The sequence below is a fragment of the Lepisosteus oculatus genome, chromosome 29 (genome assembly GCF_040954835.1).
Source record: "Lepisosteus oculatus isolate fLepOcu1 chromosome 29, fLepOcu1.hap2, whole genome shotgun sequence".
In the NCBI taxonomy this organism is placed as follows: Eukaryota; Metazoa; Chordata; class Actinopteri; order Semionotiformes; family Lepisosteidae; genus Lepisosteus; species Lepisosteus oculatus.
In genome coordinates this window covers 1,766,799-1,789,080 of record NC_090724.1, presented here as the reverse complement: position 1 = coordinate 1,789,080, position 22,282 = coordinate 1,766,799, and the positions used below count along the sequence as shown (strand labels likewise).

Here is a 22,282-nt window from a genome sequence, read left to right as displayed (position 1 = left end):
GAACCAGTAACCCCCAGGCCGGTCCGCCCTCGCGACGGGAGCCCCTGCCCTGCGCCCGCACTCACCACACCCCGGGGGGCTGGCACTGCACGTCGCTGGCCGTCTCCTCCAGGGGCAGCACCACCTGCACGCCGCTCAGCTGGGAGGCGGGGGCGGTGGCCGGGCAGCAGTGGTAGTCCAGCGAGACGCGGGTGACGGTGCCACTGCGCTGGCACTCCGCCGACAGCAGCAGCGGGGCGCAGCCAGGGTCCTGGGACGAGACCTGGGGGACCAGCGTTCAACGAGAAAGAATCACGGCGCAGAACCTTCCAGATCCGGTAGGAAAAAGACTGTCATTTTACTAAGGTATTTAAAAAAAAAAACAGCGGTTTATGTAACCACATTGTGCGATATATCTAGAGGTCCTACGTTAATTAACAAGACATGGAAAATGAAGAGTGTTTTTAGAGAGAAACGGGTGTAGGCACCAGCACGGCGGTCTTGAGGTGCTCTGTCACCTGGTATTTGAGGAGGCCTACGTTGTAGTATGAGGCCTGGGGGTTGAGTTCAGCCTCTCTCTGCAGGTGGAGTTGGAGAGCCTGCATGTTGAACCAGAAATCCCTGGTTTCCGGATCGCTCTGGGATGGGTCACTAGGAAGCAAATAATGAGACTCCAGAACAATGGTAACAGCAGGCAAACCAGTTTACAGCATCGTTGTTAATATCTTATACTCTAACAGCAGTGATACACTGATTCTTTGGCATTTTCTAACAGCATGAAACATTCTACTCCAAACTCCTAGCTTTTATACACTGTACTCCTCTCTGTGTACAGTCTGTGTCAGAATAAACAGTTTCAAACACTGCTCAGACTCCCTACAGAACAAACCAAATATGCCAGCTAACATTTACGATTAGATCTTAAAAAACAAGTTGGTTTTAAAAAACTCCTTAAATATACCAAACTAACTTTTTGGAACATAAAAATAGCATCTCTCCAGACAGGAGTAAAAACATTGTTAAACCTCACACTAAACTAGACAACTATGTGACAACATGGGACGTCAAACAGCAAAAAGGAGAAAGCTTTTCTCAAGAGGAAGGAAGTAGGCGGTAGCAGACAATAGCATCTTCAACATGATACTGTGCACACATGTGATACAGTAAATTGAATTGTCATGCTGTTAGAAAAAGGCCAACACCCGACTCCCAAACCCCCAGCTATCACACCCTGTACCCCGCTCTGTGTACAGTCAGTGTCACAAGAGTTATCTGACTATCCCACGATGCTCTGTAACTCCTCCATCACACCCACCTGTATAGAAGTTTCTGATTGGGCAGGAAGTGGTCCACTCGTGCAATGTTGACCAATCGGAAACTGAGGACAGGTGCATTGGGATTGGCTGTGAAGACACGTGTGATGCCAGCAGGGAAGGACATGGTGAGGTCTCCAGTGATCTTCACCAGACAGCTGTGGACACACGCACACACGCATGGTGTGAAAAACAGCACTTGGTCTGAATCAAACTCCCTACAAACCCCATTTATAATCAGTTCAGGAGTCCTATCCCATTGATGTTTCTCAAAAGGTTGGTTACAGGTGTAGTAAAAGTAGTAAAAATCTTGGATCTGCTAGAAAATTAAAGCTCTGTAAGGGTATATGAGCCCATAAAGAATAACTAGAGAGAAAACTAGAGAGGTATGGTGCCGAGGCGTTGGAGATGGACACAGGGCAAGGCTGAGCTTTCTAAGAGCCGCTAAGCTACTGCATCTTGTGACCACATGACCCTGCTGACAGTTTTCAGGCCTCTGTAACTTTCACAAGGCCAGTCAAGGCTCTCAGTACAGAGCAACAACCTTCTTCTCCAATGACCCACCCCGGCAATGCTGGGCAGTACAAGAAATCTACATTCTTCAACTTCAAACAAAAAGTACTTTTGAATGAAGTAAACCGCTTAGTAACCTGATTTTCATATTTTACAACACTGCACCTGAAAGCCCTGGTTGCAGGTTGCTTTTCTTTAAAATGCCTGCATGTCACCCCAAGGCTCTGCAAAGGGGAATCGGGCCCCCCCCGGTGCTCCCCCCGGTACCGCCCCTCACCGGTTGTGCTCTCCTCCTTTGAAGTAGGCGTTGATGTACTCAGTGATGGCTGCTGCCACGGGCCAGGCCTCCTGAGTGCTGAGGGAGATGGGGCTGGGGCCGCGTGAGAGACCTGCCGAGAGAGACAGAGGCCGGTCACAGGGGGCCGTTGGGAGACACACAGCGAGTGAAGACAACCGGCAGCAGCAATTCTGAGATCGAGGAGTGAGGAGCTGCATGCACCACCCTGCAGGGGGTCGCCGAGGGACAACGATGGTCAAGACTTGCAACACGCAGTACACCCGATCAGATTCACGTCAGGACTTGTCTCGACTTTGACGCACTCAAGAACATTCAAATTTGTCCTCCTAAAGCAACGCCAGCGTAGCTTTGGCCGCGTGCTTTGAGTCAGTGTGCCACTGAAAGCTGAGGTTTTGTCCCAGTTTCTGGTCTTGCGCAGACAGGAGCAGCTTTTCCTCCAAGAAGTGACAGCACTTCGCTCGGTCCATTTTCCCCTCAGTCTTGACCCCTGCTTTCCCCCTTTCTGGTTCCTCCTCCCAATTTCTGTGCCTCAATCTGTTACCGCAGAAATTCCTTTAATGTTTTTTTTACAGTTTTTACATTTGTTTTATTACAATTTATTACAAGACATTACGGATTGGAACAAATAAGGACTTACAACGAAGACACAAGTATTATTTTTGCAGTGGACAATCACGCAAACAGCCCTCAGACGGCCTGGCGGCCTGCGAGGGGCGGGACCCACCTCGGCTGGGGCTGGCGGGGCGGGGGGTGGGGGTGTGCCCCCCCCAGTCGCTGGGGCTCGAAGAGGAGGAGGAGGTCAAGGGGGGGCTGGGCCCCGGGAGTGGAGACGAGCACACGGACCTGGACTGAAACACACAGGCACCAACATTAGACAGGGGGATCCCAGGGTGGCACCATCAGAAACCAGTGTGTCTGAAACCGGCCTCTGCCAGCCTGTTCTGCAACTGTGCACAGACCCCTCCAGCACCCAGCCTGTGTGCGAAGAGGCTGTAAAAAGAGAAGTAAAAACACAAGAGTGCCACGAGCCCTCCCTGGCTTGCACTGAAGCTACACCGCTCAAACACCACCTGCCAGGCTCCCACAGGCGTTTCCACCTCTCACAGCTTCGCCACCTAGATCCTTCTCAACCCGACACCAGGCCGCTGAGTGGGAGCGAAACAGCTCTGCTTCGGAGGCGGTTTCAACGCTCCAAGGAGCGGTTCTCCCACGCTGTCCTGTCTGACCTGCTCTCAGAGCTCAGACCCCCGAGGGCTCCCCGCCGGCTCGAACCAGCCCGCAGGAGAACTTTCCAGATATGTGCAAACAGAGAAAAGGCAGCGCGAAGACCTGTACTTCTGCCTTCAACTGTGAACAATGAGGCACGATAAGAACAGTTACAACTGAGAAGAGGCCATTTGGCCTGTCTGTACCATTGAGTAATGAGCACCTAATTGATCAAAAGATCTCACCCAGACAGTGATAGAAGCCAGGGCTTCAGAGGGGCGCATCTAAGGTCTTTGTTCTCCACAGTGCAGCGCAGGAGCTGTAGTCATAAGTGGAGCCTTAAGCCACTGGAATTTTAAGAAATTAAATCTGTACGTTTTAAAAAGGGAATGGGATCTTCTGCAAACCTTGCAGAACAATGAAGATTAATTTGCATACTTTTAAAACAAATTGTTTTGTGATCACCACTGCAGAGTTAAAATCTACAAAGCTGTTGAAAGGAAACGTGGCCGAACTCTGGCTCAGGGTATTCACGCGCTGGACGGCGCTCCTGAGGCTGGCCTCACCCGCTCGCTGCCGGTCAGCCGGCCCCCAGCGGCTCTCCTGGACCGGGAGGGCCGGGGGGGCGCCACCACCAGCACCTCGGAAATGTCCCGTCGGGAAGGCGGCGGCGTTCCTGGGGGGCAGAGACAAATACCAACAGATATACCCTAATGCAGGAGACATGATGGCGCAGTGGTAAACATTGCACCCTTGGCTCAATTCCTGGGGCACTTTCTGTGTGGTCTGTATGTTCTCTCCGTGTTTGCATGTGTTTCGACCATGTGCTCCAGTTTCCTCCCACAGTCCAGTCTTGCACTGGCGTGCGTGTCTGTGTGTGTGCCCTGTGATGGACAGAGCGTATCCCATTAGCCTGCAGTTAGAAGGCTGGACGGACACTTCAATACGGGCCTTGAACATGCCCCGTCTGGATCATTTCCTGTGTGCTCCGACAGGTGGTCTTGAAGTCAGAAGAGCGAGTCGGTGAGGATGGGTCTAGGCTGTGACAAGCTACAACACTGTCAGAAGTGAATCAGAGGGAATGCCGCATCCCACAACTAAAGGTGAAGCCGACAGCTAATCCCCCTGCCTTTGAAACATGGCACTATTTTATATGAGCGGATTTTGCAGTTACAATTTAACAAATGTTAAATTACATTCATGTAAAATTGCTAAGACTAAAATTTACAATTTTAACAATGAAGGTTATAATGCAATACCCACATCCTATTAAAAAAATGTTCAATATATTCCCTTCCCTCAAATTCTGCAACCACAACACAAACTGAAGTGAATGAGGTGAAATTCAATACATTTCCTCGACTGCTGCCAGAGGACACTAGATCCTACAGCCTCCATGTGCCCAGTGCTCCCTCTAGTGGACAGTGGCGTGTACTGCTGCTGGCCAGCAGTGGCGTCTGTGTGCACCTGAAGAGCACAGCTCTCATCACACCGCTGTCTGCCCAGGACAGCTAGCGTGATGTTTAGAAACGGCTACCTGTGCTGCGAGAGGTCTGCCTGTTCAGGTTGTAGCAGGCCTGCTCCTTCTCCGAGAGCCCCGGATCTCCCGCGGAGGGGTAACACAGGTCCTCCTGGGGGCCCGTGTGCCGCGTCAGAGGAAGGCCGTTCCTCCAGGACTCCGGCTCGGGCGTGCGCTTCTTCCTGCCGCCGTCCCGGTCCCGCTCTCGATCCCGATCCCGATCCGCGAAGGGGTTGTGCACCGAGTTCCAGCGCACCAGCTCCTTCCGGCCGGGCCGGGCCGCGGGGCCCGCGGGCTTGCAGGGCTGCTGGCCGGCCAGGGAGGACCGGTGCGTGGGGCTGCCGACCATGGTGATGGAGAAGGGGTCTTCGGGGGAGTCCAGGCTGGGGGCCCCCCGCTCCTTCGGGACCTTGCCCTGAGGCGGGGCGGGGGGCTTGGCGTCACCGGGGGGGTCCGCGCGGCCCTCGAGGGGTCCCCCGTCCCAGGATGGGCGAGGGGGGGGGTCCCAGGGCTCGGGGGCGGCCCTCTCGTCGAGAGTCCTCTCGATGGCCACCAGGAAGGGGTCCTCGGGCGGGATGTGCTTGCAGCCCTGCGGGCCGGCCCACAGAGAGGGCTCCCGCCCCGAGCAGGACGGGTGGCCGAACGCCGGGGCGAAGCTGGGCAGGGGGGGCTCCTCGGGGCTGCGGGAGGGTGCGCTCCACCCCCCTGTGCCCTCCGGGGGCGCGGGGGGGCGGCCGGGGGAGGGGTCGCGGAAGGCGGCCAGGAAGGGGTCGCCCGCCAGCCCCAGCTCCTTGCTGTGCGACGCCCCCGGCCAGGCCGCCCAGGCGCAGGGCTCTGGGGACGGCCCCAGGGGTGGATGGGAAGGGGAGTCCAGACCAGAGTCCTCCACATTCTCAGGAGAGGAGGAATCGGAGGAAAAGGCAGCATCTGTAGAGGAGGAGAGGCCCATTAGACTACCCCTGTAAGGAAATGGGATCTTCTGCAAACCTTGCAAAACAATGAAAATTAATCTGCATACATTTTAAATCAATTGTTGAGCAAGGATGAAATAATGTATGCATTAAACAAACTGCATTCAACCAGCATTCCTTAACCTTTACCAGGGAAATACCTCAACTAATAGCAGGCAAAAGCTCCCTATGTTATTTCTTAGGGAATCAGTGGGCCACTCAGGCTACAATAAAGCAATGGCAGAAAGAAATACTGAATTCATCCATTATATACAGGCTCTCTGGCTCTGTCTGTAAGGTCCTGGCAGGTACTAGTCAGCATTGCTCCCGCAGCCATTGCATTGGGGAACACGGAGGTGAACAGTTCCTATGCTAACAAATCAACAGGCACTCTCTAGCAACATACTCCAATTTTCAACTCTATACATTTTGAGATGCTAATTGGAAAAAAAAAGGAAATGCTCTCTTTTAAAACAAAAGAGATAAAGGAACCAGGAGTTGTCTGCATTCCAGCACCTTACGTACCTGCAAAGGTGTTGGGTTTGAAAGCAGAGTCTAGGGGTGGACCGAACAGTGTCTCTGAACCCGGGACTGTAGAACTGATCCTGGAAAACAATATACAGAAGGGAATGTCACAATCTAAATAAATATTTAAAGGCCAGAAAATGGCTTAATGCTACTTGGCTGGAGCCCGGGACAAAGCAGTCGGAACCCCCCTGTAAAAAAGAGCTAGGAAAATGAAGCCATGCAAAACGAGGCTCTAAAATGAGGTTTTTGATTCCAAAGAGGAGAAAGGAATAAAGAAACTTTTTAATATACTAAAATCTGCTGCGCTAGTCTGAAGAATAGAGGCCAGCTGTTTACCTGCTGTGCTCAGGGCTGGATGTAGTACACCTTCGCAATCTGTCTTGTTCATTGTCTAGGAGAAAACAAAAAATAGCTTCATTTGAACAGTTTCTTGTATGTTTCCCCATCAAACACTACTCCTGACATTCTAAAAAATGTAGATGAAAAATAACAATAGTAAACTTTCTTGTTATACGACACACAGGTTAGGTCTGCACAGTAAAGAGCTCCAAGCTTTCAGCTTTTATTTATTGATCCTCAGTGATTGACAAATGATGCACTGGCCACACATTGAAGTATTAATGGACAAAATCGACTTTCATACTTTAGAAAGCTTGCAGAGGCTTTTGCCCTGCTACTGTATTAACCACCAATGGTTCCATTTTAATAAGGGTTTGAAAATAAGAAAATCATTCATTGCTGTAGGGGGGTTAGCAACTGACTAAAATGAAAAGGCTGAAAAGGCAGGCTTACTGGCCAAAATCCCATCCTGCCATCCAGAAGCCTTGCAAAAAGAAAAAAAAAGATGAAAACCGGACATCTGTTTGGCTTTAAAGGTGATTGTAACTCTTGTAGCCTTTTTGCTTTGCTTTTTGTACTGAGACGCTGGCAGCTTTTGCAGAAATTGCAGGACAACCAGCACAGGCGTCATTACAGCACCACCAAGGCCAAAACCAGATGGGCACCCTAAGGTTCCCCCATCAGTGTGATTCACCTGTCCTCAGTGCACCAGCACGGACAGCCAGCGCTCACATAAACAAAGCCTGAATGGCACTTTTCCAGGGCAGAATGGGCTGAACTGCAGTGTATGAGGATGTTACAAACAGTAAAGTCGATTTGTTACCATTATAAAAGTGACTAAGGGGCTGCCTGGGAGCAGCAATACAGCAGTGATGTTGTCTGTTGCTTGCAGCTGAAAGCCAAACAGGTAGCAGATAAACACCACTCTTCTCTGGAGTGGAGAAAAATTCCCTCCCTGTGCCAAGAATTGGCAACGGTACACTGCACTATACTGTGCTGTTAGCCGATACCAGTGGTTCCTTGCTTACTCCTCTGGGTGGCGCTGTCCCCTTCTCCTCCAGAGCGCACTCCTGTCACAGAGCTGGAGTTTCCTGTAGTAGATGCATTAGAATTGATTACCTGATACTCAACACCTGCTGCTGCACAATGTTTTCTAGACACTCTCTCCCTCCACATCACACTTGCCTTTCCCAGACCTGGGTTGTAAGAAACATCACAAGTAATAAAGCAAAGCCAGAATCACGTCCATCATCCTCTGCCCATGAAGCAGCGTACAACCCAAGATAAGAAACACCGAACATATAACACTGGGACACCAGTATTCTGGCTACCTTGCGGTTTCTACATTCACCTTAAAATAAAATTGATGTTCTTCCACTCAGCAATGGAAACTAATTTAAAAAAAGAATCATGTGTGCAACCCCAACAGCTTCATATTCCAACCCATCAATCTATTTGTTGCTGTGCTGGTGTTGCCTAGGGGTCACGCAATTTAATTTCTGACAGACTGCTCTGCAGAGGCTGCCCAGCTGTCAGCGGTATTCACCCGTCTGCAGAATGGATCAGGGCTCAGCGTCCTCGAAGTGGCTAGAGCTGCCAATCAAGACTAATTCAAGATTCCACGTGAAGCTCCCAGATTCACATAACTGGCTTGAAACTAAACCCCCCCGAAATCCAACGGCTTTCAATTCAGCTGAGATGAAGAAGTAAAGAGCAAAACTTACTTGTGAGATGCCTCTTGACAGACACCTGTAAGTGCAAATGAAAAATCTAAGATTACATCATTATATTTCAGGATGGAAATATTTCTGAATATTTCAGTTCTCTTTAACCCTCTGCTGCATGAGGAGGTCAGCCTGCTTCTCCAGACCCACACTCTAGTGGCTCTTACAGGTCATCGTAAAATCATTGGTCTACAGACTTGAAACATGTGGCATTTTAATCTGTTCAGCAGGTTAATCTGTACAACTAACCTTGAAATGGCCAGGTATGTAATTCAAGAGTTGCATGGTGTGCAGGTTTTGATTTTATCTGTTCGTTAAATCAGAGATCACTGGTAGAAATGAAATTGCTCCGAGTGTGTGTTTCTACACTGATGATGTTAGGCAGGGCTGTCCTGTCCTGGAGGACAGGTGGATCTTCAGGTTTTTCAGGGGTCTTCAGAGCAGCTGCACCTGAAGAGCTTGGAGAAGCTGGCCAATTGGCCTAAAGAAGATCAAGCTGACTGAAAACCTGTGGATGTTCCAGCCCTCCGTGGAAACTCATTTATATAAATGGTGCTTACGTTTGCGCTTATTTTCTAATGACCATCTCCCATTTTCTCATGCTACTGCCCAGCTGGAGGTACAAGCCTGTGGCTTCTATGTGACCGTCTACATCAGGCCCTGCATGACGTGCACGACCCGCCGGTACCAAGCAGTCCGAGTTGACTCATTCTTAAGTTACAACATACTGTGCATGAATTTAAGAACCGAGACAGAGAAGACTGCAGGTGTGGGGCAGCCTGGGAGAGCCAAGCAGGACCTCAGTGCCGCAGGAAGCACAGGTCTCCTGCTTCTCCACTGCGTCTCTTCCAACCATGAGCCACCAGTCGGGTATGCGCACCCCACCCATGACCCTGTAACTCCCCTGTCGCCCCACCCCTGCCCACAGTAGCCCGGCGTACCCCTCTCTGCGGGGGCAGGGTCAGAGCCCCCACAGTGGCCTTGAGCTCCTGCTCGGCCGCCGCAGAACTGTGCCGGCCCCCGCTGGCCACAGGCCGGATCTGGATGTGGAACTTCTTGGGCTCGTCGTCGTCGAAGTCAGAGTCACTGGAGTAGAAGTTGGTCTCTTTCTCATGTGGGGGGGGGAGTCAAGGAGGCCGGAGCCAGACAGAAAAAGGGCCTCGCTCTGCACACTGTCACCCCCGACAGGAAGCTATCAGCTTCCTTCACACCACTTCTTATCTCTTGCAGTTTCCTGTTGCTAAATCCTTAACTGCTGCCTGTAATGCGAGATGTTCCTGTAAGGAGCTGGTATTTGTCTCCATAGTCAGTTATCAGGTGCAACAGCTAAACTGTTCCTAAGATGCACCGACTTTGGAATAAGTGTCACGAACTGGGAGATTTTACAGCACAAATACGCCAAGTGCTTAGGTGAAGAATTACTCTCCTAAAACCAGTGCGCATTAATAATATACTTCCCCCAACTCATTTCCTGTCTTTTGACTTGGAGGAGTGTGAAAAACTCACTTTATCAAGGTAGACGGCTCAGTCACATGACTGCACCATGGGACAACAAAGTTTGCCAGAAATACGGAAGGAACAGTGGGAGCAAGACCATTAGTGTGTCACTACGCAAAGGGAGGGCGGTGCATGTCGTCGGATGTGGGCTACTTGAATGTGGTCCTGTTTGCATTTGTACGCAACTTCATTTTGTGGTCTGAAGGGTAAAAGGTCATGAAGAAAACCACACACAGCACATCTGACAGGAAATGGAATGGGCAATGCAATAACACAGCAGATGAAATTACATCTAGGATTCAAAGTCTAATTGTTAACTGGGATTGTGCCCCCCTGACAGCAGCTGCTGCTCTCAATGAGCTTCAGAGCTCAATAGGGGACTGTTCAAACCATTCATGTTAATGGCTATTACACTCCTTTACAGTGCCAATTTAGTTAGATTACTTAGGTGTTTCATCTAGTCATTCAAGGAGTTAAACAAGAAAATTAGGTGTGCAAGAGTTACTCCATTGCATGGAATACATTTGCCTCTGCTGATATCCGAGCTTCTGTCAAGAAACAGCTGGATAAGATCTGTGAATCAATTAACTACCAACTACAAAACAGACTAGATGGGCAGAATGCTCATTTACAGCACTTATGTTCTTAAGCTCCAATTTATGACAAATATCCTTGTTTCGTTTCTAAAAGTTTCTCAAGAAACCTGTGGTTTCAAAGCCATGTGGGCAAGAATATGTGTCCACAGGCTCTTCCTTGAAGCAGGCTAGGTCACTAAGTCACCCCCAGAGCCGTCTGTATTGTTTCATACAAACAATAAGTGATGACGAAACCTTCCTCTGTCTTTGGGATCTCACTGAAAGGCAGAAAATGAGTAATGTTTGGAGGTAATTTGCAAAATGAAAGGGGGTGGATCAAGCAAATCTAATACTACTTCAGTGAAATGGTTGTCAGCTGGTGCAATACTGTGGACCATACAGGCAGTATAGCAAGCTCATTTCCTTCTGTTCCTACAATGGAGACATTTATCAGCCCGTGTGCGTCAGCACATCGTCCATCTGAACCCCATCTGTTGCAGTTCCACTGTGTTCAGAGCAGTGAATAGCTCTAAATTCACTTAGTAGATAAGGCCCCTGTGTGATTCTTTGTGGGTCTTGAAAAGGGAATCTGGCAGAGACTGGGGGGGCCAGTTGGACGCAGGAAAGGATATCGTTCTGGTTGATGTCCGCACGGATCACAAAGCCCTCTGCGTCCACCTCGGGGGAGTTCTGCAGAGCAAGACACAGCATTGTGAGCGATCTCAGCGTGCAGAGGCAGACATCTGTGAACCCGGGAGTTTTAGAGACTTAGTAATACATTCAAGAGGGTTGCTTTGCCTCACCCTCAAGATCTAGGAAGCCCCCTGATATCCAGGAAACATGGCACTGCTGGAAGCCTACCATTTAAAAGTCACATAGGCTTGTATGCGTCCACCACTGATACTGCTGCTGACACTCCTGCTTAGCACTTAATTCACAAGAGTGCTGAAAAAATATCATGTTGCTCTGTAGTTTTACTTTAACACTGTGTAATAATACAATGTTTTTAATGATTTAAAGCTTGGGTCTGAAATGAGAGTCCTGGCACGAAAAACCTGCAGTTCTCAACAGATACAGTGTTAAAGATGTGTGTGGCTTTAATATATTTTACACAGGTACTTACTGGTGCTTCAGTAACAGCAGAATCCCTGTAAAAAAAAAAAACAAAGTGAGTGAAATTAAGATGGTGATCGTATATACATTTTCAAAATCTCTTTACTACAAAAACACTTCCATCGATGTGTACTATTTTAATTCAGCAAGTCTTCACTAAATAAAATGCATGAGATCTAGACACAGTCAGTGTGTCAGTGCTGCTATATCACAACCCTCTTTTGTGCCTGACGCTCGTAAATCCAGAGTGTCTGAACTGAAGAGAAAGTGTGCCCATCTGCGTGGAGACCAGAGCCCCGCGGAGATAAACAGCGCTGGCTCTTACGTGGAGTCGGGCTCCTTCTCCCTCTTTCCCAGCCCTGGGATGCGGAAGGCCTTGTTGCGGATCTTCTTCCCCACCTCCAGCACGGTGCTGGAGCTGTACTCCTCGAAGCCCACAGACGCTGAGGGAGAGCAAAAGCCGTGTGCAAAACAGGAAACCACAGACAGACCTCCCCACCTGTCTTCGCCAGCCCACACCCTTGTGTTTCTCTTTGTGGGGAGTCCCCCCTGGCGCTCACCTGCTGTTCTCTACTCTGCAGAAATGAAACTCGACTCGGTGTGAATGAAGACCCCCAGAGAAACAGGCTTGGACCTTTTATGTTTAAAGGAAGATGCTATTTTGATGTACATAAAAAAGCAAGCACAGTCTAGAATAGCCAGTCAAACCTAGTCTTTGGAAGGTGGAATCAGAGTGCCCAGCAAAAAACCCAAACAGACACAGAAATGACATTCAAACTTCACACAGACAGGCAATAAAACTGGAATTGAATCCAGAACTCAGAGGCTGTAGTGCTCACCACTGTGCCCTATGCTGTTAGTGTCAAATACTATTAACTAGAAAGAAATGGCTTTATAGTCACCCAAACGGGAAAAAACCTTCTCCCAACCAGTCAGGCAAGCAGAACTGGGGGTACCTGGCCTCTCCTTGCCTGTCCCTTTCTGCTCAGCAAATTTCTGGATGAGATTCTCAATCCCAATGTTTTCCACATTCTGTTTGAATTCCTCATGAACCTAAACACAATGGAGAATGAGAATGAAGAGTAAGAGCTGAGGATGTGAGGAAATTAGCACTAATTTAAAACGAGTGTAAAACCCGAAGCATGGCTCTTAAAAACACCACCGTGCAAAACAGCTGTTTGGAATAAACTGCTAAATGAAACGGCATTGGAAGATCTAGTTAACGGATTGCGCCAAGAGACAAGCATCTTGTAATGCACATGGTTTTTACTATGCATCACTCAGTATTATCAAGGTCACACGCCCACTGTGGCTAGCCAGGACTTTAAATCACCCCTTTGATTTTCAAACATTACTGATTTAGCTGTATAGATATGTTCAAAAACAGACTTCTTTTGATACCTTAAAAGCAACAAGTAGGCTGTCTGATGATCTGATTCAAAAGATAAAAAGAGCCTTATTCAATTCAATAGAGCCTTATGGAAAAGTCCCCTAACTTTATAAGCACCTCCGTATGAAATGCAGCAACTATTACTCTGCCTTATGTCTAAATTCCCACAGATCTGGAATAGCCAATTGGCACTGAACTGGGTGCTGGTTTCACAAATTGGTATTAGCTGTCCTCGGACAGGCAGTTACAAAGTGCCCGATTCTCACAAATCCAGCACTGCCCATCCAGATCAGTCAGCAAAACTTAGGCTTTCTTACATTAGGTAGTCCAGACCTATTCCTAATTGGGGTCTGTGCCACTGCCGGTGTTCGGTCTCAGTGATTGGATAAGAAGAAAAAACTTAGTAAACATCGGGCATGTGAAGTGCTAATGAACAATACTGTTATCGTTTAAGACTCGGCACAAGCTACTTGTCAGGAACCTGTGGAGCACCCACATGAATTATATGGCCTTTTCTGCCCTGTGAAACACCAGCATGAATTGCTGAGGAAGCTGGCAGGGCCCTAGCGTCAGGGTGGCAGAAGCATGAGCGGTGAAAGCCGCAAGAGGGGGCGTGTCCAGAGCCCATGTGATGGCGGCCCGCACATCGTCACAATCACACCCTGAGCCACAGGCCCTCACCCAGACCTCAACACTACCCGTTTCCATTTCATCTGTTTTCGAAAACCTCGCCGCATCACCCAGGAACACAGATAGCTCTGCTCCTTGTTTGCTTTTAGTTGAGAATGTTTGAGCACAGAATGAGTGGGTACCAGTCGCCCTCTTCTACCACAGAAGGAGCGTGACTCGTGGTTCAGGAAGCTACGCTGAGCGGACAGTCCCCAGACTTGGCCGTGTGGCATTCTGGGGATTTTCTGAAACGCAGGATATGTCGGTGTTTCTTGAACTGCGGCTCGGGACGACATCTAGGTCTTGTTTCAGGGCACATTTCCCCTTTAAATGGAGAACTGTTCTGCCCTTTAAAGACAGAACAGCTCCAACAGCTGTCCCATCAGCAGTGACTTTCTCAAGGCTCTGTGCCACAGATGTTTTCATCTCTGTGCAAAGAATTGTGCTCAATCTGGAGACGGTGATATATGTATTAAAATAATTTAAAAACAAAACTGTATGTGCTGAGGAAATTGGGAAAAATGCACATAAACAGCACTTGCAAAATGAAATGAGATCTGGTCCACACAGGCCTGATATTATATTCCATCTCCAGTCTGAGGTAGTTCTAGGGAACTACCATAGACAACCAACTCGCTACTTCTCGCAATCACAATCAAAATAGGTTTTTAGCTTCTTATAGTTCCCCCTGCCTGGGCACAAACACGATGACAGACTTCCATCTTACCGAAACAAGGGGCTTCCCATCAGTTAGCTGGACAGTGAATAAAGATCCTTTCACCAGAGCCCAGTTTGAGTTTTTGTTATAATATATCTGCATGTTTGTGCCGTGAATTTTTCATTTCGATCGCCATCATTGTTTCTTTTGCCAAAAATGTTTTTTTATAAAATTTAGTTTAGCTCATGTGAAAGCGTTGTAGGGGTTGCTCAATTCTTTAGTACGCAGTGGATACCCCCGTCCACAAGGAGGCGGACCTGAGCCGGGGCAGGGGAAAGGGCTGATGATAGCCGAAGGGTACCTGTCCCACTTGCACATGGGTATCCTCTATGGAGTGGGAATAGGACTTGATCAGCAGCTTCATCTGCCGCAGGTGGGCCTCCTCGATGCTCTGGAACTTCTGCACACACATCAGCAAAAACACAAACACCAACTACATCAGAGCTCCCCAACCCTGTGCTCAGAGCCACAGGCAGGGGGCGCTCTTCTCCCTAGACTCCAGGTCCGCAAGGCCTCCTCCTGCTGTCTCACTCGCACACATCACTGGCTGACTGCGCGACACAACCGGCTGTCTCCCTTCTATGGTCAATTAGAGGTGCAATTACCCATAAAGCACAGAGTGCGGTGCTTTGCAATTCACTGCAGTTGACACCACTTACCAAGCAAGAGTTTCAAGACTAAGAGAAGATTCTCTCAAACTCTGATTAATGCAGCCTACCTCAGCACCAGCGGGAGTGATGCGTCAGTACTGACATGACTCTGTTGCGGTACAATACTGATAGTGAGATACTGAGATAGTGCATAGCTATCAGTTATCGGTACAGCTATGCAGGCAGGATGGGTAATTACTGTGAGCCAGCAACAGAGCTGCGGTGTGTCAAGTTCCAGCAGGTGAAACGCCATTCTGACATGGAGTCTAAGGAGAACACAGTCCCCGTCTTTGTTTCAACACCTTCGAAGAAAAAAAAATCCATGACTTTTCTTTTGCAAGATTTAACAGATCCAGACAAGGCCAGGTGCTTAACCAGCGCTCTGCAGCTTGTAGGGATTCTCCTCCACAGCAGTTAAGGGCTCTCAATAGCCCCCTTCATATCCACGTTCCACTCAACCCAAGTCCATCAATCCTGGGAGTGGAAGGCTCGGCTGTCCCTTTCCCAGCCTGGCACCTCCGAAATCCACCTAGCTGGTGGATCTGGAGACCGGGAGGGGCTCCTCATGGCAAAACAATTCTTATGCAGAATCCTTCCCACAATACCTTGCAACAGCGTCTGCACCCAGCACCAAGTCTAGCTTCCTGAAGGCATGAATGCTTTCAAATGTGTTTGTTAACTCCACTGTTTTAATGATTCCCACACAGAATTGTGAGGACACATTGAATAAACGCTGTGACTCTAAGAGTCAAAGCTGTCCCCAAAAACTGAGCAGAAGCATGTCGATTTCACAGTTTTAATTTTTACTCACTGCTGACATTCAAAATTTATGTTAGTCATGGGACAAGGGCATTTTCTTCTCTGTGTGATATTGACAGAATAAGGTCCCTTTTTATCTAAAGCTGCAAATTGATACATCCTTTTATTAAATAAATAAATATTAAACTACTGTAAAATATTACCCACTGGGGTTTCTACATTTGGTAAACAGGCTTCAGCCTGTCCTGAATTCTGTAGCTCATGTGCAAATAAAACTCCTCCGCACCCACATGTAACTCTGTCCTCTGTTAAATACTTTGGCTGCCTGTAATATTCAGAGGGGATTAAGAGGTTCACCTACTCACTTATATGACACTGAATATTCCAGCTCCAGATTACATTTAGGATTTATTGCATGAACAATGAATAGTCCAACTCAATCTGGAATTTGCTGACCCCTGTATTATTCTGTCCAAGTACATCTTTACTGTTCTTTTTGCTACAGATTTGAATGTATATTACGTTTAACATTGGTTTACCTTTTGTCTTATTTGATCTATTTCCTACGTGATTTATTTTTCACTTGTGTTCTGTCTCATCTATGGCCTGTTGTACAGTGCTATGAGTCTTCTGAACAGCACTGAGGATAAACCGAATTTCAATGATAATATTAATGAATGAACTCCCTGATTATCAAGTTACTTAAGGCTTTATCAAGCACAGAGGTGCAAGCACAGGTGTAGGTAATGTAGGAACATAAACATTTGATGTCCTGGTGGTGCATCTGTACCACTGCAGCCCATGTCAAAACAAAATTTTTACCACTAATGGATTTAAAATCTCATAACAGCTAAGAGTAGTATTCATTCACTTTGCCAGATGGTTTCTAGGGAAACAACACAAGTAACCATGGAGACGCCTACATTCTGCATCATCACATATTAACCCGAAATTAGTTCAGATTCGCTGATGCCACGGAGGCTGGTCCTCCGAATTCCCCCCAGCTTGCTGAACCGAAAGGCTGAAACAAAAATGGGGACTGTTCATGGCCTCTTCATAGCTTGCAACAGAACTTCAACACCCCAACAACCATCAAAGCCATTTCCTCAAAAATGTGCTGCAAAACAAGACATGCACAAACTTGAAACATGGACTGCAGAGTATATAAATACCGGAGAAATGAGTGATTTAGTGAATAGATAATGTCATCAGTGCCTTATGCACCTAATGTACGTAATGTATGCCTACATTTTTTATACAGTGACTGGAAAAAGTAGCACCCTCTCCCAGTGCTCCATTCTGTTGGGTTATAATTGGTGTATGCAGACTTTTTAAATCTATACTTTAATTGTATTTTTCTTTTAAGTGATTGCTGACGTATATGTTTCACCCATAAAACTGTTGAGTTGGAGCACTAAAGTTCTCATTAAAGGTATTCACTCGAAAAATGTATATGAATACATAATTCCTTAAGTACTGCATATTCCAGCTGGTGAAGCAATTTCTCACTTCTCCTGATCTGCTGTGTAGTGGAGCTGCTGGCGCGAACTGGTGGGTGGTGTACTGTACTTCCAGGGCCCTGTATGCATGTACAGTCTGTTGCAAAAACTGTGAGAAATTCAAAGGGACTGAAAAGGCATTAAAAGGTCAGGATGTCATCAGGTTGTTTGTAAGTGTCATACAGGAATCCCAATGTGATACTATTCAGGTAATTACCTAAAGCAATAAGTAAAGAACACTCTTATCCCCCAAATACCTATTGCTCATGATTTACCTTCAAGAGAATGAATGATCTCTCCTAGTTGTAAATCTTGTAGGACACAGCTGTATAAAAACCACAGCATTTTTACATCCCTGTCAATAGAGTTTATTAGCCGATTTTTCAAAGTTTCAACCAATGTCTGTGATGTTGTGAAGTAAAATCTTAGTTAACAGTGAAAAGCTTGAGACTTAAACCCTGCCGTGATCCGAGGTGACTTCCTTCTCTCCCAGAACCCTCCTCTCTGCAGACCCCGCCCCTCACCTGTGCTGATTCGCTCATCTTCTGCTGGAAGTCCCCGCCCACCCGGTTGTACTTCTCCACGCAGGTGCTGAAGGACTCGGCGGCTTTCTTCGACTTGGACTCCGCCTGCGGTCCCCGGGAACAGAAAGCAGAAAGGAAGTCAGCCCTCGCCCTCTCCCTCGCCCTCGCCCGTCCCCGGGGAGAAAACCTCACCTTCTCCAGCTCCTTCTGCGGCGCCCCCTCTCGGCGCAGGCGCTCCAGCTCCAGGCACTTGCTGTGGTAGTTCTCCTTCGATTTCTGCAGGTGGCTGCTGGACGCCTGCAGGTTCTGCACGGCCTCCAGCGTCCCTGTCACCTCCTCCTTCGTCTGGGAGGCAAGAGACAGGGCGGCGCACTCAGAGCGAGGGTGTATAAAAGGGCAGGATATAAGGCACACGCTTGGGTGGCGTCTAGTAAGCTTTTGGAGGGATTTCTGCTGCTTGGAAACCTGTTCCAGACACCCACCACCTTTTGTGTACAGACACCCACCCGATTCTGAATCTTAAATACACCTCTCCTTTTATCCACTGTTACTATTTTGCTTCAGAATATAAAGTACCTAATTGAGTATGTTAACAGCTTTAAGGATTTTTAACAGTTGTATCAAGTCCCCCCATGAACATGTGTGCTCAAGAGTGAAGATATTCAGCACTTTAATCCATCTCTACACAACTTTTCATTTAAACTTGGCGGTTTATACCGTATGCTGTACATCTCAAAATTATTTTTTGGAATTTGGAATCGCCACTAATTTCTCTACATTCGGAAGTCCAAACTGGAATACTTTAGGACACGGTGCCTTGCAGTAGACTGGGGAAGTCTCTCATTGGTACCATGACTGGGATGACTCCAGGAAGCCCCAGTGGTGTTCAGGCAAAACTGTGTCCTACAGCTTTGGGAGCCCTAGTCGTTACCAGCCAATGACAACCAAGACTCAAAGCAACATCTATAGACTATTACAGCTGGTTCACTGGGAAGCCCCTCTTCTCCTTTTCCTGTTTCAATCTCCCTTTCTGAGTCAGTGCACCTTAGGTTAGGTTTGCTTAGGTTTACTTGCACATGCACAGCCAAAAGAGAGGTTTCTGAAAGATCTGCAGTAAGTAGTAAGACAAAAGAGTGTTATACTCCTTTTCATATCCTTACCCTTTTATAAGCAGGAGATAAATATATAACTGAAACAGAAAAACAGCACAGGATACCATGTAGATAAACAGAATTCTGCAGCTAGAAAAAGTGAGGCAACCACACAGCGAAGTCTGTAGGAGATCTGGATTGGCTCCGAAAAAAACTGACAGCTGGGGACTCCAAGCGGCCAGACGTACCTTGCGGTGAATTTTGACCTGTTCCTCCCCGTACTTGTTGATGTCGCGGATGAGATCATTCATCTTCCTCATCAGCTCCAGGTGGCACAGGGCCAGCTTGTCGCAGGACACCCGGAACACATCCCACATGGGAGCGAAGGTGCTGCCGGGAAAGGGGAAGAGGGAGAAGAGAGTAGCACACTGGGACAGCGGGTCTCAGTCCTGGTCCTGAAGTCCTCCTTGTTTGCTGGTTTTCATTACAGCCAAGTAACCACAGGCTAATTTATTTCAATTTGCTTTCTGCTGTTAAAAAAATGTGTAATTATAGTATAGTATTGTAGTATCAACCATGTGCTAACGAGTGCTCTGGAGCTGCCCCCATTCATTTGTGCACGTTGAAGCCTAACCAATTGGAATAACACACAAGACAAAACAGACACCCTGTGGGCGTGTCAGATTACAGTGTCACTCCCACTGTGGGCGTGTCAGATTACAGTATCACTCCCACTGTGGGCGTGTCAGATCACAGTGTCACTCCCACTGTGGGCGTGTCAGATTACAGTGTCACTCCCACTGTGGGCGTGTCAGATTACAGTGTCACTCCCACTGTGGGCGTGTCAGATTACAGTGTCACTCCCACTGTGGGCGTGTCCAATACAGGGTCACACCTACCTGTGTCTGTTCATCAATTAATGTTCTATTAAGAGCTGGTGAGTCCAAAATAAGATGAAATCCTTTATTAGGAAGCTGAGGAGAGACTATGTACAGTTCTATCTTTTGACGTATATGGAAATAAAGCACTTCAGTTTATTTTTTAAACCAAGGACTGGGTATGGCAACAATCGAATCTAGCAAGCAGATCAGACACAGGCACGGTGATTAGCCCTGGTGATTAAGGGCCTGGCTGGTCTAAAACAGCAGACAAAGGGTCACCCTGGACCAGGGCTGAGAGCCACTGCCCTGGTGTGAGAGGAGACACTGCCACTTAATCAAACAGCACAGACTACACAGGGAACATCCTCACAGCTCCCAAAGAGGTTTGAGAGCAGGAAATGAGCTGGCGTGTAGAGACACTGAAAACTGGGGCAAGTCAGAGGGGAAACCTACATTTAATTAAACTACAGCATGATATACTGCACACACATTCAAGGATCCTGTTAAGTCTGTCGCTACTGTACAGAATGCTGGTAATAAACGCTTCTTTTTTACATAATATACATACTGCCCAGGCTTTAGAGTAAAAAGACCAGGTTAACCACTATATATCACACACCGAAAGCAGTATGTTCTTTTCTTAGCATGTTTATGGACCTTTCATGGCATATCCTCCAAATGTGGTATCGTTAGGAATTATTTATAATCTTGGCTCACAGCAGAGACTCCTGCCCCAGGGCTGGCATGGTGAGGAAGGGCAGAAGCAGAGGAAGGTGCTAGCCTGCAGGCACCTGGGAAATCACAGGAGCTGCTGTTTTGCCCAAGAGCCTTGAAAGCCTGGCTGTCTAATCCTAACCCGGCCCCTAGGGGGTGCTCTTCCACCACACACCAGTCACAGTCAGCCAGTGACAGGGTGCAGGGATGAACTAGCAAGCCTTTCAGGTTGTGAACCCCCCCAGTGAAGAAGTGTGTTTTATTAGCTGGCGTTGTGCCGTTCAGTAGATGTCCAAGCGGAAGTGTGAGCTGACAGCCCTACTCACCCCAGCTGGCTGCTGTTGCTCGCCATCTTGGCCAATTTATTCATGGACTTTGAATAAGTCTCCTCAATGGCCGCCCTGCAGAAAATACAAACAACCAATCAGAGTGCATCAGCTCCTTCATTTTGGCCAATCACAGCACTTCAGGTTATTCTGTCATTCCTGACACGTCAATAAAGGCAATAAGAATGTGTCATTACATGTACTATACCCAAGGAAACCAGAATTACTGGGTTTAACACAAAAAAAAGAAGACAGAACCATCTCAGATTCCAAAGAAATGCTTTCAGAATAATTAAGGGAAGGACAACTTCAACAGCTGGTCAGCAATGAAAAATGTCTCTTGGTACATCTCTTGTATTAAAAATGGAACACCTTGGAAGTTTTGAGCTGGATGTATGTCTAAATAATGTATCACCCAATTTCAGAACTTATAAAACTTTAATACCTATCCTTCTATCCTTAAACCTCTTTAGAACAGAGGGAGAAATATTTTTTTTTCATCTGCATGGATGTATGTTTATGCTACCGACAGAGCTAAAGGAATGTTAACAGAACGGCAGGTTACCAAGCGTAAGGTGGTCAGCACCTCTCGAAGGCTAATATCTCACTCTCCGCTTTGAAGTTGGGAATAAGTGTCCCTTTACTTCTGTGTTCCAATCCCAGACTTTAGCCTGTGAATTCCTCAGCGGAATAGAGATGTTGGAACATTGACATAAATATCCTAGTAGAAAGACATTGTAATTTTTAAGTTTTTACATCTCCATCTCCCTTTTTTCCCTCCAGGTTTTAGTTAAACGAACTTAATTAATGCAATTAATTTCACATCTTCCCAGTTAATTACTTAAGACACCCATAAAGCTGGAGAACTGCAAGACCTCAGGGAATGCAGTGGAATCATTTTGAGATTTGTCATTAAATTCTTTAGGCAACAGTATCTTCAGAGAAACTAATTAGGCTCCTTCCAAACCCAATCAGATGAAGCTACTGCTGGAAGTAATCAGGGAGACTACACAGGCTGTGAGCCTTTAATTACAAGCTGGAGGAAAGCCAGGCAAATTCAGCTGCTCACAGGTAATATAGAACTGTTGACTGGCCTTTAATTAAAATGTAAAGAAAGCTGGAAACTGGGTCACTAACTTAGGAATCTTTCAAAAACCTGTAACAACTGAATAGTCAGGTAAGAACAGAAACCTTGGTTAAAGAGTTACCAGCGATCAAATATGCAAGTTGTTTAAAGATTGAAGAATTCTGAATTTAAACAGCCTTTTACATTCATCTTGAACAAGTGGGCTTTTTTGCTTTCTGTTAAACCAGATACGGTTGAAGTTGATACTTTCGTTACAAGGATTTGCCTCCTAAAGTTTCTAAGCAAAGATCTTGATATTTTGTGTTTTCAAAATGAATATACTGGTGTAAGGGATTTTATAAATAATACCTACTAATCCCTGGGTAATCATGACTCATGAGAATGAGAAAAAATAACAGCTGGAAAGCAGCTTTAATCAGA

General features: G+C 47.2%; 1 protein-coding gene and 1 long non-coding RNA gene across 12 annotated transcripts in view; one reads left to right on the top strand and one right to left on the bottom strand.

Moving 5' to 3' along the window:
• fcho1 (FCH and mu domain containing endocytic adaptor 1) overlaps positions 1-22,282 on the bottom strand; it is a 58,546-nt gene that overhangs the window by 3,085 nt on the left and 33,179 nt on the right. For 7 of the 10 annotated variants that reach the window (XM_015365439.2, XM_015365432.2, XM_015365435.2 and 4 more), the window contains 21 exons: positions 20,776-20,850; positions 19,103-19,244; positions 17,956-18,108; positions 17,764-17,868; positions 14,633-14,764; positions 12,457-12,607; positions 11,880-11,997; positions 11,565-11,589; positions 11,074-11,131; positions 9,311-9,483; positions 8,370-8,394; positions 7,674-7,736; positions 6,643-6,697; positions 6,304-6,383; positions 4,847-5,755; positions 3,876-3,985; positions 2,828-2,951; positions 2,083-2,194; positions 1,295-1,450; positions 498-630; positions 66-262 (listed from right to left, as the gene is read on the bottom strand). In XM_015365439.2, the coding sequence (XP_015220925.2) occupies positions 66-262; positions 498-630; positions 1,295-1,450; positions 2,083-2,194; positions 2,828-2,951; positions 3,876-3,985; positions 4,847-5,755; positions 6,304-6,383; positions 6,643-6,697; positions 7,674-7,736; positions 8,370-8,394; positions 9,311-9,483; positions 11,074-11,131; positions 11,565-11,589; positions 11,880-11,997; positions 12,457-12,607; positions 14,633-14,764; positions 17,764-17,868; positions 17,956-18,108; positions 19,103-19,244; positions 20,776-20,850 (3,096 nt within the window). The remainder of the gene's footprint in view (positions 1-65; positions 263-497; positions 631-1,294; positions 1,451-2,082; positions 2,195-2,827; positions 2,952-3,875; positions 3,986-4,846; positions 5,756-6,303; positions 6,384-6,642; positions 6,698-7,673; positions 7,737-8,369; positions 8,395-9,310; positions 9,484-11,073; positions 11,132-11,564; positions 11,590-11,879; positions 11,998-12,456; positions 12,608-14,632; positions 14,765-17,763; positions 17,869-17,955; positions 18,109-19,102; positions 19,245-20,775; positions 20,851-22,282) is intronic. The other 3 variants (XM_015365430.2, XM_015365429.2, XM_015365431.2) reach the window with 3 other exon arrangements.
• Positions 230-8,239, top strand: LOC107079667 (uncharacterized). 2 transcript variants are annotated; one of them, XR_001480604.2, is made up of 3 exons: positions 230-317; positions 4,305-4,412; positions 8,152-8,239. It is a non-coding gene; the product is annotated as an uncharacterized lncRNA (long non-coding RNA). The 2 variants fall into 2 exon arrangements; XR_001480603.2 differs by lacking the exon at positions 230-317 and adding an exon at positions 585-663.